This window comes from Ictalurus punctatus, chromosome 10 (assembly GCF_001660625.3).
Source record: "Ictalurus punctatus breed USDA103 chromosome 10, Coco_2.0, whole genome shotgun sequence".
Lineage (NCBI taxonomy): Eukaryota > Metazoa > Chordata > Actinopteri > Siluriformes > Ictaluridae > Ictalurus > Ictalurus punctatus.
The window spans coordinates 26,177,501-26,192,246 of NC_030425.2; the positions used below are offsets into that span (position 1 = coordinate 26,177,501).

At 44.6% G+C, this 14,746-nt stretch overlaps 1 protein-coding gene across 2 annotated transcripts in view; it reads left to right on the forward strand.

Moving 5' to 3' along the window:
* The window catches only part of sos1 (son of sevenless homolog 1 (Drosophila)), a 48,443-nt gene that overhangs the window by 32,093 nt on the left and 1,604 nt on the right, over positions 1-14,746 (forward strand). Inside the window, exons 12-23 of one of the 2 annotated variants that reach the window (XM_053683266.1) lie at positions 5,463-5,544; positions 5,706-5,828; positions 6,064-6,167; positions 6,781-7,003; positions 10,220-10,339; positions 10,968-11,130; positions 11,250-11,367; positions 11,467-11,639; positions 12,629-12,745; positions 12,845-13,122; positions 14,127-14,167; positions 14,565-14,686. In XM_053683266.1, the coding sequence (XP_053539241.1) occupies positions 5,463-5,544; positions 5,706-5,828; positions 6,064-6,167; positions 6,781-7,003; positions 10,220-10,339; positions 10,968-11,130; positions 11,250-11,367; positions 11,467-11,639; positions 12,629-12,745; positions 12,845-13,122; positions 14,127-14,167; positions 14,565-14,686 (1,664 nt within the window). The remainder of the gene's footprint in view (positions 1-5,462; positions 5,545-5,705; positions 5,829-6,063; positions 6,168-6,780; positions 7,004-10,219; positions 10,340-10,967; positions 11,131-11,249; positions 11,368-11,466; positions 11,640-12,628; positions 12,746-12,844; positions 13,123-14,126; positions 14,168-14,564; positions 14,687-14,746) is intronic. The other variant, XM_017477838.3, reaches the window with a different exon arrangement.

Genomic DNA, 14,746 nt, shown 5'->3' on the forward strand with positions numbered 1-14,746 from the left:
GAGTGACTTTCTGGTCAGCCTGGAATTTACCCTAACACTAAAGTTACCGTTTGTAGCTTTTAATGTTGTAACATAATATTCCACGTGCAGTAGGACACGCTGCACTAAACAGATCCGAATCCGTCTGTGTGCGAGCCGAGTAAGGATTCCTCTAATGGGTGGTCCCGGCCGGTCACACCCCAAAATAAACTTCCTGTCCGAAAGAGTGCGTTTTCCTCCAGAGACTCCAGTGGCGTACATCTCACTCGTTTCTACTAACTCAAGGGAAGCGGGCCTTTTGAGGAAAACGCTGTGCGTATGTTAACGCACCCTTTTTTTTTTTGGCCACTAACGAGTGAGGAAAAAAGGTGCATCCTGTCCGATTCACCTCGGGGACCCACGACTGGACACAGCTGGGTGGAGGATGGATGGATGGATGCTGTTTGCTTGATTCCACCACATCAGCCCCGACGTACCCACACCTACACTCTCACTTAAGCCTCTTTAACACTTCCTGCACACGTTCTCATCTGTGTGGCGGACTGGGAAACGCGTCACGTGGTGAAATTTGGACATCGTCTTGTACATGTTTCTGAAAACGACCGACTTTCCTGAAGCGACGTATTACTCTTTTGCACATGTTTTTCAGAAGTAATGCTCTAGCATTCTAAAGCCTGGTTACCCTCCAAAATGAAAAGGGGGAAAATCACATTAGAAGATTTCAAAAGTACGTGGACGCCTGATCATTACACCCACACGTGGTTCTTCCTCCAAACTGTTGCCACCGAGTTGGAAGCACACGATTGTGTAGAACGTCTTTGTATGCTGTCGTTTTACGATTTCCCTTCACTGGAACTAAGAGGTCCAAATATGTTCCAGCATGACGACGATCCTGTGCACAAAGCAAGGAGCTCCATGAAGACATGGTGTGTTAAGGTTGGATCGGAAGAGCTCGTGCGTCCTGCTCAGAACCCTGACCTCAACCCTACTGAACACCTTTGGGATGAACTGGAGCCTCCTCGCGCAACACCAGTACCTGACCTCACTAACGCTCTTGCGGCTGAACGAACACAAATCCCCACAGCCACATTCCAAAATCTAGTGGAAAGCCTTCCCAGAAGAGTGGAGGTTATTATAACAGCAAAGGGGCGATCAACTTTGGAATGGGATATTCATCTAGCACATGAGTGCAATGGTCAGGGGTCCACAAACGTTTGGCCATATAGCGTATAGCCTGCCTCTCACCAGCTTTGTTAAACTGGCTCCTCATAAACCATTATCTCTGCAGAAAGCCTATCCAGGATTAAAAAAACACCAATTTTGGCCGTAATCCAATTTATCTTGGCCGTTTGCCACAATTCCTCCACAGCGACATCCAACTGGTTTTCCAGACCATCTCGCATACAGTATATCCAGTATAGCCCCATTATTTTCGCAAAAACGTTTTGGAAAATATGCTTCAAACAGTTTGTTTTTTTTTTTTTATCACTTGCAGTTTGTCCTCTCTCTACTTAGTCATATTGTTGGAACATGCTTCTGATTTTCTACCAAATGAGCCCAACCTGAATTTTTGATCTCAATTCAAATGGCCTGTAATGGGATCATCTTTGAATTGCTCCAATTAAACATAGATAAATAAATAAATGATATATATATATATTAGAGTAAACATGGCCACTTGCCAATTCCCACCCACCAGCCGGTTCTCCGCTATCATACGACAGCTAACACGTGACTCCTCCGAGATCTTTTCAAACGGTTGCTCGTGCTGCCTCAAGGGGCAGCGTAACACAAGTACCGTCTGCCCTCTTCCACATACATGAACTCACCGACACCCATGTTTGCCTAGTGTTGCTGTGATTGACAGGAGAGCGCATATACCATGCCTCCCACCCATGGCACCTACAGAAGCGCTGGTGCGAAACGAAGCATCATCAATTTAATCTGATGCGTCTTACTCGGCTTTCCGATGTACCCGTGTGTTAATAAGGCTTTTGTTCACACTAACCCTCGCACTGTTTACTCACGCGTCGTTCTAAAATCTCGTCCTGAAAGATTGCTTAGGTCTCCAGCACTGTTTTGGGTCCAGGTTTATCCAGTTCATCGTGGTTTAATTTTCATTTCAGAGTTGAACACTAACTTCTACCTGTTTGTGTGTGAGAGAGAGAGAGAGAGGTCCTGTCTGTGACTTCTCTAAGAGCTGAAAGTTCTAAATCTATTTTAAGTGCACTGTGTATGCAGATGTGTGTGTGTGTGTGTTAGTCCGTGTGAGGGCAGCCTTGTGCGTCAGAGTGGCGTCTGTTTCCTGGCCAGAATAATTCCAGGCTGATTGTTTGTAAATGCAAACTGAGGCAGCTATTGTTCCTTACTGGCCTCGCCGAGGAACCCAGAACTCAGCAGATCCATCATATGAACAAACAGCTCTCCACTCCACACACACACACGCACAGTAGGAGTATCAGGGGGAGAAAAAACAAAACCTCTTAAGATAAATATAAAGTCCCAAGTGTAAATGTTTGTGATAGCTGAAAGCATTTCAGTCTCGTCCCGACCTTCGTGTTATAAGGTCCCGTCCTGGTGCGAGGATGGTTTTGAAATCATAGGAGCATCAAAGTTTCGACATTCCAGCTAAAACTCAACAGCGACGTACACCAGACGTGCAGTTCAGCCAGAGCCGCACTTCAAATCTACATCTGTGGACGGATCTCTGTGCATTTTGAACACCTCCTTACCGTGTAAGCTACTGTAAATACAGTTTGGTTTTATTTGTAACGTTCTTGGTTTTTCCCCAGTGTGTATGCACAAATCGAGACGACACGGTGAAGCTCCAGATGCTCCGGTCGCTCTTCTAGCACAGCGCTGTCGGATTCTCGATTCCGAACGATCGGGTCGGCGTCGTTTCATTTCCTGTAACGTCACAGGTTTATATTAACGCACTAATACGTTCGTACGTTTCTATACTGACTCGTCGACCGAGACGTCTTCGGTGTGCGCCGCACGTTTTAAGAAGTGTCTAGTTTACTGATTACATTTTTTTCATGAGGAGCGTATTGTTCCAGGCGTGGTACAAGATGTAAAGCTGTAACAGGGAAGTCTTCAGGACCGAGGGCTTTGAGGTTTCTCGGTAACAAGACTTAATCATTTCGAGAGAGCGAGAGAAAAGAGAACTGCTGCAGCACTAGTGATAACTTGCTTCGGGGAGTGAAAAGCAAGTGGAAGTGGGTGTGACGTATTGTTGATTATTTTATTAGAAGTGGTTTATTGGTAAAGGGTAAATGGTCTGCACGTATATAGCACTTTTTTAAGCTTAGCGGTTCCAAAGCGATTTACACTGGTTCTCATTCACCCATTCACACACTCACACACACACACACACCAGTGGTAGCAGAGATGCCATGCAAGGCGCTAACTTGCCTTCGGGAGCAACTTGGGGTTCAGTGTCTTGCCCAAGGACACCTCGGTATGTGGAGTCACGTGAGCCGGGAATCGAACCGCCAACCCTACGATTAGTGCACAACCCGCTCTACCACCTGAGCCACAGCCGCTCAAGTTTTATTCCTTGTATGATAATCAGAAGTAACATGGATGAGTGTATAAGGGTGTTTTCACACGTAGTTCGTTTTAAAAGAACCAAACCAGAAAGGGAACCAGCCGAACGTGACCTCAGTCCTTTTGGTGTTCACAATATAGTGGACTCAGAAGAGAACCCGGTTCTTTTTTTTGGTCCTCTTCAGCAAGGAAGTGATCTCAGACCCTTTCTTGTTCACACCACAACTTCATAAGAACTCAAACCCCAGCTCGCACCCAAAATTTCATCCAAGTCGTCATAGAAGGGAGAGGAATCCTTCATTTCAAGCGTAGCCTCCACCTCGACACGTTTTATCACGGCTGCTCATGTACTTCTGTCGTAGTTTTCAGCCTCTGTCCTTCATTTTTTAAGAAAACGAAAGAAACACTTCGATGTTATGTGTCGAGGATAGTTGCTGTTTTAATACAATCCTCTTTCCAAATTTCAAGAAGTGCACAGCTCTCCCGCTGAGACCACACGACCCCCGCGACCTGACACGATGAAAAGTTGTGTGGTGTTTTCTGCAGTGACGGAACATGGCTGCAGGTACTGCAGGCCTCCGGGTACACATGTCGAAACGAAACGCAAAGCGGACCGGGACCTCATTGCTTTCACATATCATGAAGAGATCGAACCGCAAACGGATGAAAAGAGGTGGACTGAGTACGGTTCACTTTTGGGTCCTTTTAGGGGGGGGGTCTGAGATCACTCGGTTTGTTCACATATACACAGGGAACCGCTCCGAGAGCGTTTAGAGGACTCAAATGAGCTAGGTGTGAAAACAGCCTAAATGATACAGTAGACTATATACATTTTAGATAATACCAGTTATTCTTTTTTTTAAAAAAAAAAAACAGGACGTGCAAAGATCACTCACAAAAAACAACAACTCAGTAACAGGCAGGTGATTTGGTGTGAATACTCTTAGAGTTCTAAAATATTATAATAGATAGATAGATGGATAGATATATAGATAGATATACCTTGCACTATTTAAAACCCAGAACCCATGATGTGGCCTGAGTTTTGTTTTGACCCTGATTACTAACATTTGTTGAATCATTAGGACTTGTGATTCTTTTCAGAGAGTTTAATCCAGGTAACCCCCTCTGTGTTAATCCTTATGTCGCATCATGCCATCTATAGGCCTTCTGTGGAACTGCGCTTGCCTCAGATCAAACATAGCCTTAATACACTGACATAGCACTTTATTCAGATGTACAGCAATCTCTCGAGTGTTTTAGGCTCACATGTAGCTTCTTTGTATTACCCATCATTCAACTGGAATAGCCAAATTGAGTCCTTATGACCACTTGTGATATTATTTTAGCCATCTGCTTGCAAAGTTGTCATCTCACTTGTAGTAGTGCGGAGCTTCTCGAACCCCTTTACCACTGCTAGGCTTTGGGCCCCACTTTAAGAACCACCGACGTAGTGTGTAAACTTTAGGAAACAAATACGGAGTGTGTGTATGTGTGTGTGTGATTATTTTATCACATCACCTATGACCTGAAGCTTCCCAGATTTCTCGTCTCAGTTCTTTGATTGTGCTGTAAGATCCACCATTTCATTCCATGTCCTGTATTTTTTATTTATTTATTGTATATTTTTGGTACATCAGAATTCTTTCTTTTCTTTCTTTTTTTTTCTTTCTTTTTTTTTTTTTTTTTAAATTTAGTGTTATCCCTTATTTCATCAAGCAGTCATGAAAACAGGTGCAGCTCAAGGCCACTTCATGTTTCCCACCACTGACCAAAACAATATGAAGCCCAACAGGACAAAACAAAACCCTGGAGTCAACACTGAATTAGGAACAATGAAGGGTTTTTTTTCCTGGGGGGGAAAAAGAAAAGAATGACCATTAAGCGGCTGTTTGTTGTTGTTTTTTGTGTGCGTGCGTGTGTGTGTGTTGCAGATCCCAATTTTGTACGGACGTTCCTCACCACCTACCGGTCGTTCTGTAAACCGCAACAGCTGCTGGACCTGCTGATCGAGAGGTGAGATCTTTACAAATTCATTTCAACTCTTTCCAGGGACAAAGTATGTCTCTTGGAAACTATTTTTAGATTTGAATTAAAAAAAAAGAAAAAAAAAAGACTGTAGCAGATTTGTATAAATAACCTGCTTGACTTTATATTTGTTTGTGTGTGATGTCCAGGTTTGACATTCCGGAGCCCAAACCCACCGAGGCGGATCAGATGGCCATGGAGAACGGAGATCAGCCGCTCAGCGCCGAGCTCAAACGCTTCCGCAAGGAATACGTCCAGCCAGTGCAGCTCAGGTGCACTAACCAGAACAATAACGTCCTAAGTGCGCCATTTCAGTTTAAAAAAAAAACAGGACAAAGTTCAGTTATAATAAAAGGTCCAGACGACTAGATTTATTTTAAGAACGTTTCACAACCGGTTCTTTCGATCTCTGTGGTTGACTACTACACATTCAGAATGTTCTGGAGGAATGCAAACTTTTATAGACATATTTCGAAGCAAAGTCAGGTTTGAATTTTGTGTCTGCAGGGTGCTGAACGTGTGCCGGCACTGGGTGGAGCACCACTTCTACGACTTTGAGAGGGACGCTCAGCTACTCTGCCAGCTGGAGGAGTTCATCGGAACAGTCCGAGGTAATCTCTCTAATTTACCGCAAGCAATACAACATCAATGACCTTGTTTATAAACTATCCACGCTAAACCCCCCGCTAACCCTAAAGATGCATTAATACAAACCTCATGCTCATGTTCACGCTGAGCATCTCTTCAAATATTAATTCATTTCAATGTTGTTGTTTTTTTTAAATTACATAATCAACATTTCATTTCTTTGCATTTGGTACAGAAATGGTTCATGAGAGATGTAATTCAGGGGTGCGCAAACTTTTTGCATCCGTGGTGTCTTGTGTATAGAAACCAAAATCGTTTAATTTAAAGGAATAAATCGTGAAATATTATGCATGTTATTTAAATACGTATGTACTTACGGTAAATATGTATGTACTTACGGTAATTATTTATCGATCCTGCAGTGAATGTTAAAACTCTTGTTCATGAACCCAGCAGAAGCATTCTGGGATTTCCCAAGAGCTCCCTACCCGACCCGTCCTCTCAAATTAGGTTTTCGATTTTTTACGGAAAATGATCGAAGCGCGTCCTCGCCGAGTTCGAATCGAATCTGCGATTTTTTTCAGCCGTTGTCGGATCAGCTTCGAAAGCTTTCTCGTCTCTTCTTCGTCTCCGCAGGGAAAGCGATGAGGAAGTGGGTCGAGTCCATCACTAAGATCATCCAGAGGAAGAAGCAGGCGCAGGCTAACGGCCCGAGCCACAACATCACCTTCGAGAGTTTACCTCCGCCCATCGAGTGGCACATCAGCAAACCGTGCCAGACCGAGCAGTTCGACCTGATGACCCTTCACCCCATCGAGATCGCTCGCCAGCTCACGCTGCTCGAGTCCGACTTCTACAGGTACACACACACACACACAGTTTATTTTAGATGAACTGCAGTGATGTGATTTAATGGGTTTATTGAACGCTAGGGAACATGGCCGCTTCCTGTTTGTATTTGTATTTTTTTGATCACTCGCCAACTATCGGCCAAGAAAATGGGGCACTTTAACACAATGCAGGACATGGGAGTATTACTTATTGTATCCACATCTTGTATGCGCGCACACACACACACACAAAAGGGAACAAGGGGACACACTTCCCTTTAGCTCTGTGCGCCTGTGGGAACGGGGGATGACCATCGTACCCAGGGTTCTCGCTTTCCCTCGAGGATGTGTTTCGTCTCCCTAAAAGAGCTTATCTGGTCAAGCAAATATTTGATCATCTTTGAAACAGTGTGTATTATTAAAGTCGATATACTTGAACAAAACCACATGGAAAATCATCATGTATTCAACAGAAATAGTTTTTCTGTGGGAAAAGTAAGTACACGCTTGTCCTCAGAAGGTCAGAAGTATTCCCCCCTTTAGCAGAAATAACGTCTTGTAGGTGTTTTGCATGATTGTCCGACAGGCTCGCTGGAATTTTTCGCCTCTCTTCCATGTCATATTCTTCCAGTCGCAAGATGCTTGAGGGTTTTCTTGCATGTGCTGCCCGTTTCAAATCCCCCACAACATTTCAATGGGATTCAAATCCGGGCTTTGACTCGGCCGTTCCAAACCCTCCATTTCTTCTTTCTGAGTAGTTCCTCGGTGGATTTGCTGGTGTGCTTAGGATCATTATCCCGTTGAAAGGTCCACTTTTGGTTCAGCTTCAGCTTTCGGACAGATGACCTCACATTATCTTCGAGCACTCTTTGATAAGATGTAGGATTCATAGTTTAATTAATGAAAGCAAGCTGTCCAGTCCCTGAGGCAGCGAAGCAGCCCCAAACCATAACATTTCCACCACCGTGCTTCACAGTTGGTATGAGGTGCTTCTCCTGAAATGCCGTCTTTGGTCTTTTGTTACTGTGGCCAAACAACTCTATCTTTGATTCGTCTGTCCAGAGCGCATTATTCCAAAAGGCCTGGTCTTTTCCACGATATTAAAATTTTTTAAGTACACCTATATAGGCAAAGTGCACCCCCCCCCCCCCCCCCCCTTAATTTAATTTTAAAAAATTGGAACTTTCATATATTCTAGATTCATTACAAATAAAGTGAAATATTTCAAGCCTTTTTTGTTTGTCTGTTTTAATCATGAGGATTACGGCTAACAGCTCACGGAAATCAAAAATCCAGTATCTCAAAATATTCGAATAAAGAATTTATTCTAAGCCCGCCTCCCTTGCAGGTCAAATTTCTGCAGTCTCTTTCTGATTGTAGAAGCATGCACTTTGACACTACCAGTCACAAGACTTACTAGCAGATCCTCTGATGAAATTTTGGGGTACTTGGAGACTTCTTTTTGCATCAGACGGTCTTCTCCTTGGGCTGAATTTGCTGGGACGGCCAGTCCTGGACGAATCGACGGTCGTTTGAAATCTGTGCCATTTGTAGATGATTTTCCTTACAGTGGAATGATGTATTTCAAATAATTAGGATATTCAATTCTGATTTGAGTCATTTTAATCCCTTGCCAGACTCATAGGCGTCCACAACTTTTTTTTTTCCCCCCTGAAGGTTTTACAGAACTCTTTACATCTTGGTATGATGACACCAAACACCTGAATAACAAAGGGAACACCAGACACTAGATATGAGAGGAGTATAAGTAAGACCGGTTCCACCTGCACTCCCTAAGCAGGTTCTAATCACTGACACCCAAACGCCAACACCTGATTCTAATTTTATAGATTTGAAGGTGTGGTAAATGTAGGGGTGTACTTACTTTTTTCCATGTGACTGATTTGGTTTTCATGTTTTGTGTGTCATTTGAAAGAGTGCGGCAGCTTTAATAATAGGCGCCGTTTCAAAGAGGATCGAATGTCAACTATGTCAAAAAAAAAGCCCCGACAATTTCCATGGGGTGTACTTATTTTTTTCCCCATGACTGTAGATACTTGTGCTTCTAAACACTCATGCCATTAAGTGTCTAATGATGTAAAAGAAAAAAACATAAACAAGTATACAACAATCTATACACCGATCGGCTATAACATGAAAGCCACTGACAGGTGAAGGGAATAACAAAGTTACAGTGGTACCTGTCAAGGCGTGGGATATATTTATTAGGCAGTAAGTGAAGAATCATTTCTCAAAGTTGATGTGTTGGAAGCAGGAAAAATGGGCAAGCGTAAGGATCTGAGCGACTTTGATAAGGGCTAAATTGTGACGTCTAGACGACTGGGTCAGAGCATCTCCAAAACAGGTCTTGTGGGGTGTTCCCAGTATGCAGTGGTTAGTACCTACCAAAAGTGGTCCAAGGAAGGACAACCGGTGAACCGGCGACAGGGTCACGGACGCCCAAGACTCATTGATGGGTGTGGGGAGCGGAGGCTAGCCCGTCTGGTCCGATCCCACGGAAGAGCTACTGTAGAGCAAACTGCTGTCTATGATGGACAAACAAGTCCGATCCACGGAGGCCCCGCCTCCTAACTTGAATGATCTGCTGCTAACGTCTTAACGGTGCCAGGCACCACAGCACACCTTCAGACCTCTTATGGAGTCCACGTCTTGACGGGTCAGGGCTGGTTTGGAGACGCAAGGATGACCTACACGATATTAGGCAGGTGGTTTTAATGTTACGGCTGATCGGTGTTTATTAGTTCAGCGTCAGCGTTTAAACCCGGTCACTTACGAACGTTCACAACTCACCCACTGCAGGACGATTCATCGTGGTGTTAAAATGCTACTACAAGGTGTTACTAGTGGTGTCCTTGTGTCGAAATTGTCTCGTGAACTAAATCGGTATATATTTGTGGGCTTTTAAAACGCATAAAGGCATTTAATCATTGTATTTGCTTTGACATGCAGCTTGTGTTTTGCCTTAAAGGTGTAACGGGTGTGTCGGATTAAACTTAAACTATGAGAAAGTGGTATTCTGATGCCTTAGCGATATTTCAATGCCGTACCGTGGCACACTGATCATTTATTCTGTTGAATACCTTTAAACCAGTAAATAACATCACAGTGGGATGGGTTTCTGTTGCTGTGCTCTGGGTCATGTTTCTCCATGCAGTAGAAAGATGAGAGAGAACGCAGGCCGCCATTTTGACCTCTTTCATACCGTCTCCGTCTGTCTCTCTCAGGGCGGTTCAGCCGTCAGAGCTGGTGGGCAGCGTGTGGACGAAAGAGGACAAAGAACTGAACTCGCCCAACCTTCTGCGTATGATCCGCCACACCACCAATCTCACCCTCTGGTTCGAGAAGTAAGTCACTGGCTCCTGTCTGATCCTGGTGTTTAGATTAGATACAGTACAATTACATGTTGTGCGGTCAGAAAAGTTCACTACCGTAATGGAATTGTAACCTAAAGCTACACGAGTTCAGAATTTCTTCCTCACTAGAAGCAAAATTTGCACAGATTAATGTCTTAGATTTAATCAGGTTTACTCAGATTTTATCACCCGGCGTAACTGAAACACGAGGCAGGCGTCAGATAGCCAAAACACAGGAAGATAAACATACACCCCGAGGGCACGCAGACGCTCAGTCTCGCTCCGCATTGAGATTGAAATGGAAAAGAATACAAGAAAAGGTTATAAAAAGACCATACAAATTGTCTGACTGTCATCTTTCATGGACCTAATTATAGAACAAATAAACATTCACGAAGAGAGAGATAAAATTCCATGAGCCCTTAATCCTTTCGTATTAAAATAATAAGAACATGTTTAATTTATACAGCACCTTTCCAGAGCTCGAGGACGCGCTGCAATAGTAATACGATAATACGTAAACGCCGAACAGTCAAACACAGTACAGATGGTACGGTCGTTACTTTCCGCCGTCACGGTGTATCATTAGCGCCGACCGCTAATATGGTGCTCTCCTCAGGTGTATCGTGGAAACGGAGAACCTGGAGGAGCGCGTAGCCGTGGTGTCGCGCATCATCGAGATCCTGCAGGTCTTCCAGGAGCTCAATAACTTTAACGGCGTCCTCGAGGTGGTCAGCGCCATGAACTCTTCTCCTGTGTACCGGCTCGACCACACCTTCGAGGTAAACTTTGTAGGACTCGTACGTGAACTTTGCGTCAGATGATTCCCGGGGACTTGGGGGAGGAGGGGGCACAAAGTACGTAGTGAGTTTATCGCGAGAAATGTCGTCTGTTCTTCCAGCAAATCCCGAGCCGACAGAGGAAGATCCTAGAGGAGGCCCATGAGCTCAGTGAGGACCATTATAAGAAGTATTTGGCCAAACTCAGGTCCATTAACCCACCATGTGTGCCCTTCTTTGGTACGGTCTTTGCTTGGTATTCAATACGTTTATTTTTTTTTCCTTCCCCCCTTTCATTTTCAGGTCAATTTATCGGTATGTGATTTGTCTGTGTTTCAGGTATATATTTAACAAATATCCTGAAAACGGAGGAAGGCAACCCTGACTTCCTGAAGAGACACGGGAAAGAGCTGATTAACTTCAGTAAGCGGCGGAAAGTAGCAGAGATCACCGGAGAGATCCAGCAGTACCAGAACCAGCCTTACTGCCTACGGTCGGAGGCCGAGATACGGGTTAGGAATGGAAAATGAGTTACAATCCTTTTCAAGGACACGTAATGGAAATCGTGTTTTATGGAGCTGCTAAATGAAATAATACATAATGGATTTTTAAATGACTTCTTATTATTATTACTTACTTATGTATTAACAATTAAATCAGAAAGTTGGACAAATGCCTTTTGCGTACTTCACTACCTATAGAGCATTCATGCGCTGACTGAACGGCTGCAGAGGCCTGAGAAACACACGACCGGTCAAAAGTTTGTGGACACCCGACTGAAAACGTTTCTCGTGATGTTAAAAACCCTCTCGGTCCGAAGGCGTGTGATTTAAACGTTCGAAATCGGTGTCGTAGGCAAAAATATAATCGTGCCTACGGATTCGTTTCCTTCATTGGAAAACGAACATTTTATTCACAGAAAATATCGTTTTTAAACGGACGACTCGGAGCGAAATATTCCGAGAAGCAGCCGGTACGAGTCCGGCGTCGGTGCGAACTCCTTTAATACTGTTTAAAAAGCATCTCGGGGAAATCCCTCAAGAGATCGCTCGAGAATACATTTCTGGAAATTCTCGGCGAAAAGGGCGTCGACTTTGAGGATGCTTAAATAAAAAAAAATCCAAAATAATTTAGTATCACAACATAATTCATAAGTATAACATAATTCCCGTAGTTCCATTTGTGTTATTCCAGAATTTTGATGACTTTATTATTATTATTATTATTATTATTATTATTCTAAAATGTGGAAGAAAATAAAAATAAAGAATGATTGTGTCTAAACTTTTGACCGGTAGTGTATATTCCAGTCAGTTCTTCATCTAGGAAGTGTTTTAAATGAAATATAATATTGTAGCGGATTTTTCTGATCTGCACTGACGCGTCTAGGCGTTCTAGAAGCATGAACCAACGAATAACTATTGAAATGAAGGTGACCTCAGCGCTCCGCTTTCTCCCTCCCTCCCTCCCTCCCTCTCGTTCGATTCTTACGCCGACGCAGAAATTCTTCGAGAACCTGAACCCGATGGAGGACATGATGGAGAAGGAGTTTACAGACCACCTTTTCAACAAGTCTTTAGAGATCGAGCCTCGCAACGCACGTTCCCTGCCTCGATTCGTAAGCGCATCCTGCCGTACTAGATGTTCAGGTAAAGATGTTGGCTAGAGTCTTTTCATTTTCAGTATGTTTAAATCTGCTTCCGCCCCTCACCCGCAGCCTAAGAAGTACAGCTGCCCGCTGAAATCTCCGGGCGTGCGACCGTCCTCGAGTCGCCCCGGGACCATGCGCCACCCGACGCCGCTGCAGAACGAGCCGAGAAAGATCAGCTACAGTCGCATTCCGGACAGCGAGACGGAGAGCTGCGCGGCGTCGGCACCCAACTCGCCCCGGACGCCCCTCACGCCCCCACCCGCCTCCGCAGCCTCCAGTTCCACAGATATCTGCAGTGTGTTCGACTCTCCGCAGGGTCCCTCCAGCCCCTTCCACTCGAGTACGTACTGTACGCTCTCTCTCTCTCTCTCACACACACACACACACACGTCTTTTTGTTGTTATCTAACGATGTTGTATGCAGTATGGTTACTCTACACTTCTGTCACGTGTAAAAGGTGTTGAGTGAATTTTACTAACGCCAATTAACCCGCTACATTTTATTCAGCTGATAACCAGCATTGTACTTCCACTGATCACGAGTGTGTGTCTTTTGTTCTTGCTTTCTCTCTCTCTCTCTCTCTCGTGTCTTTTGCCCTCTCTCTCTCTCGTGTCTTTTACTCTCTCTCTCTCTCTCGCGTGTCTTTTGCCCTCTCTCTCTCTCGTGTCTTTTGCCCTCTCTCTCTCTCGTGTCTTTTGTCCTCTCTCTCTCTCTCGTGTCTTTTGCCCTCTCTCTCTCATGTCTTTTATTCTCTCTCTCTCTCGCGTGTCTTTTGCTCTCTCTCTCTCTCTCTCTGTCATGTGTCTTTTGCTCTCTCTCTCTCTCTCTCTCTCTGTCGTGTGTCTTTTGCTCTCTCTCTTTTGCTCTCGTGTGTCTTTTGCTCTCTCTCTCGTGTGTCTTTTGCTCTCCCTCTCTCTCTCTCGCATGTCTTTTGCCCTCTCTCGTGTGTCTTTTGCTCTCTCTGTCTTTCTGTTTGTGTCTCTGTATGTTTCACTGTCTTTCTATACGTCTCCCTCTCTCTGTCTCTCTTTCTTTTTCTGTGTCTCTTTCTCTCTCTGTCTTTGTTTTTGTCTCTCAGCACCTAACTCTACCTGACCCCCCCCTCTCTCTGCAGTTGTGAGAAGTGTGTGTGTGTGTGTGTGTGTGTGTGTGTGTGTGTGTACCTCCCTGGCAAAAAATATACAAAAATTCTCAAAGATTTTTTTCTTCTTGATTGATTGATTGATGATGACGTATTTCTTCACATTCCGAGACCTTGTCTACGTTGTTGCTCTCTCAGCATGTCTCTCTCTCTCTCTCTCTCTGTCTCTGTCTCTCTCTCTCTCTTTTCTTTATGCTACCAGACAGCGACACCATTTTTGCCCCAGTTACGCTGCCTCATGGCCCACGTTAGTATAAGCCCTCCTTTACCTTTCTCACTCTCTCATCCCCCCCCCCCCCCCTTCACTCACTCATTCACTCACTCATTCACTCTTCCATTTCATTTGTTTTGTCTCTCCATCAGCAGAGCTGGAAAATGTTTCACGTGTGCTGTTATATGGGGCGGGAGCCATATGATCACTACTTCTTTTTTTTTTTCTGTTTGGATCACAGGGATCACAGACCCCCTCCAGTCACTGTTCACACGATTAGGGGGGGGGGAAATCTGGGTGAGGGTTTGGGGTCAGGGGTCATGCGTCTGATTCGTGTCTCCCCCTTTGTTTCATGCTTTGGCGTCTCATCAGTCATAGAAAATGCCTAAAGTACTATTTGTGCTGTAACTTCTCTCTTCTCTCTCTTCCTCAGGGTCATCATCCGTGTCTTCAATGGTGAGTTTCCACAGGAGTACAGACGACCCCCCTGTCCCTCCTCCTGTCCCACCACGACGGCGTCCTGAATCCGCTCCTGCCGAGTCCTCGCCTTCCAAGGTGAAACATCCTCAAACGTCATCCGAGATGTGGTTCTGGTTCTGGAGCCAGAATCTCATC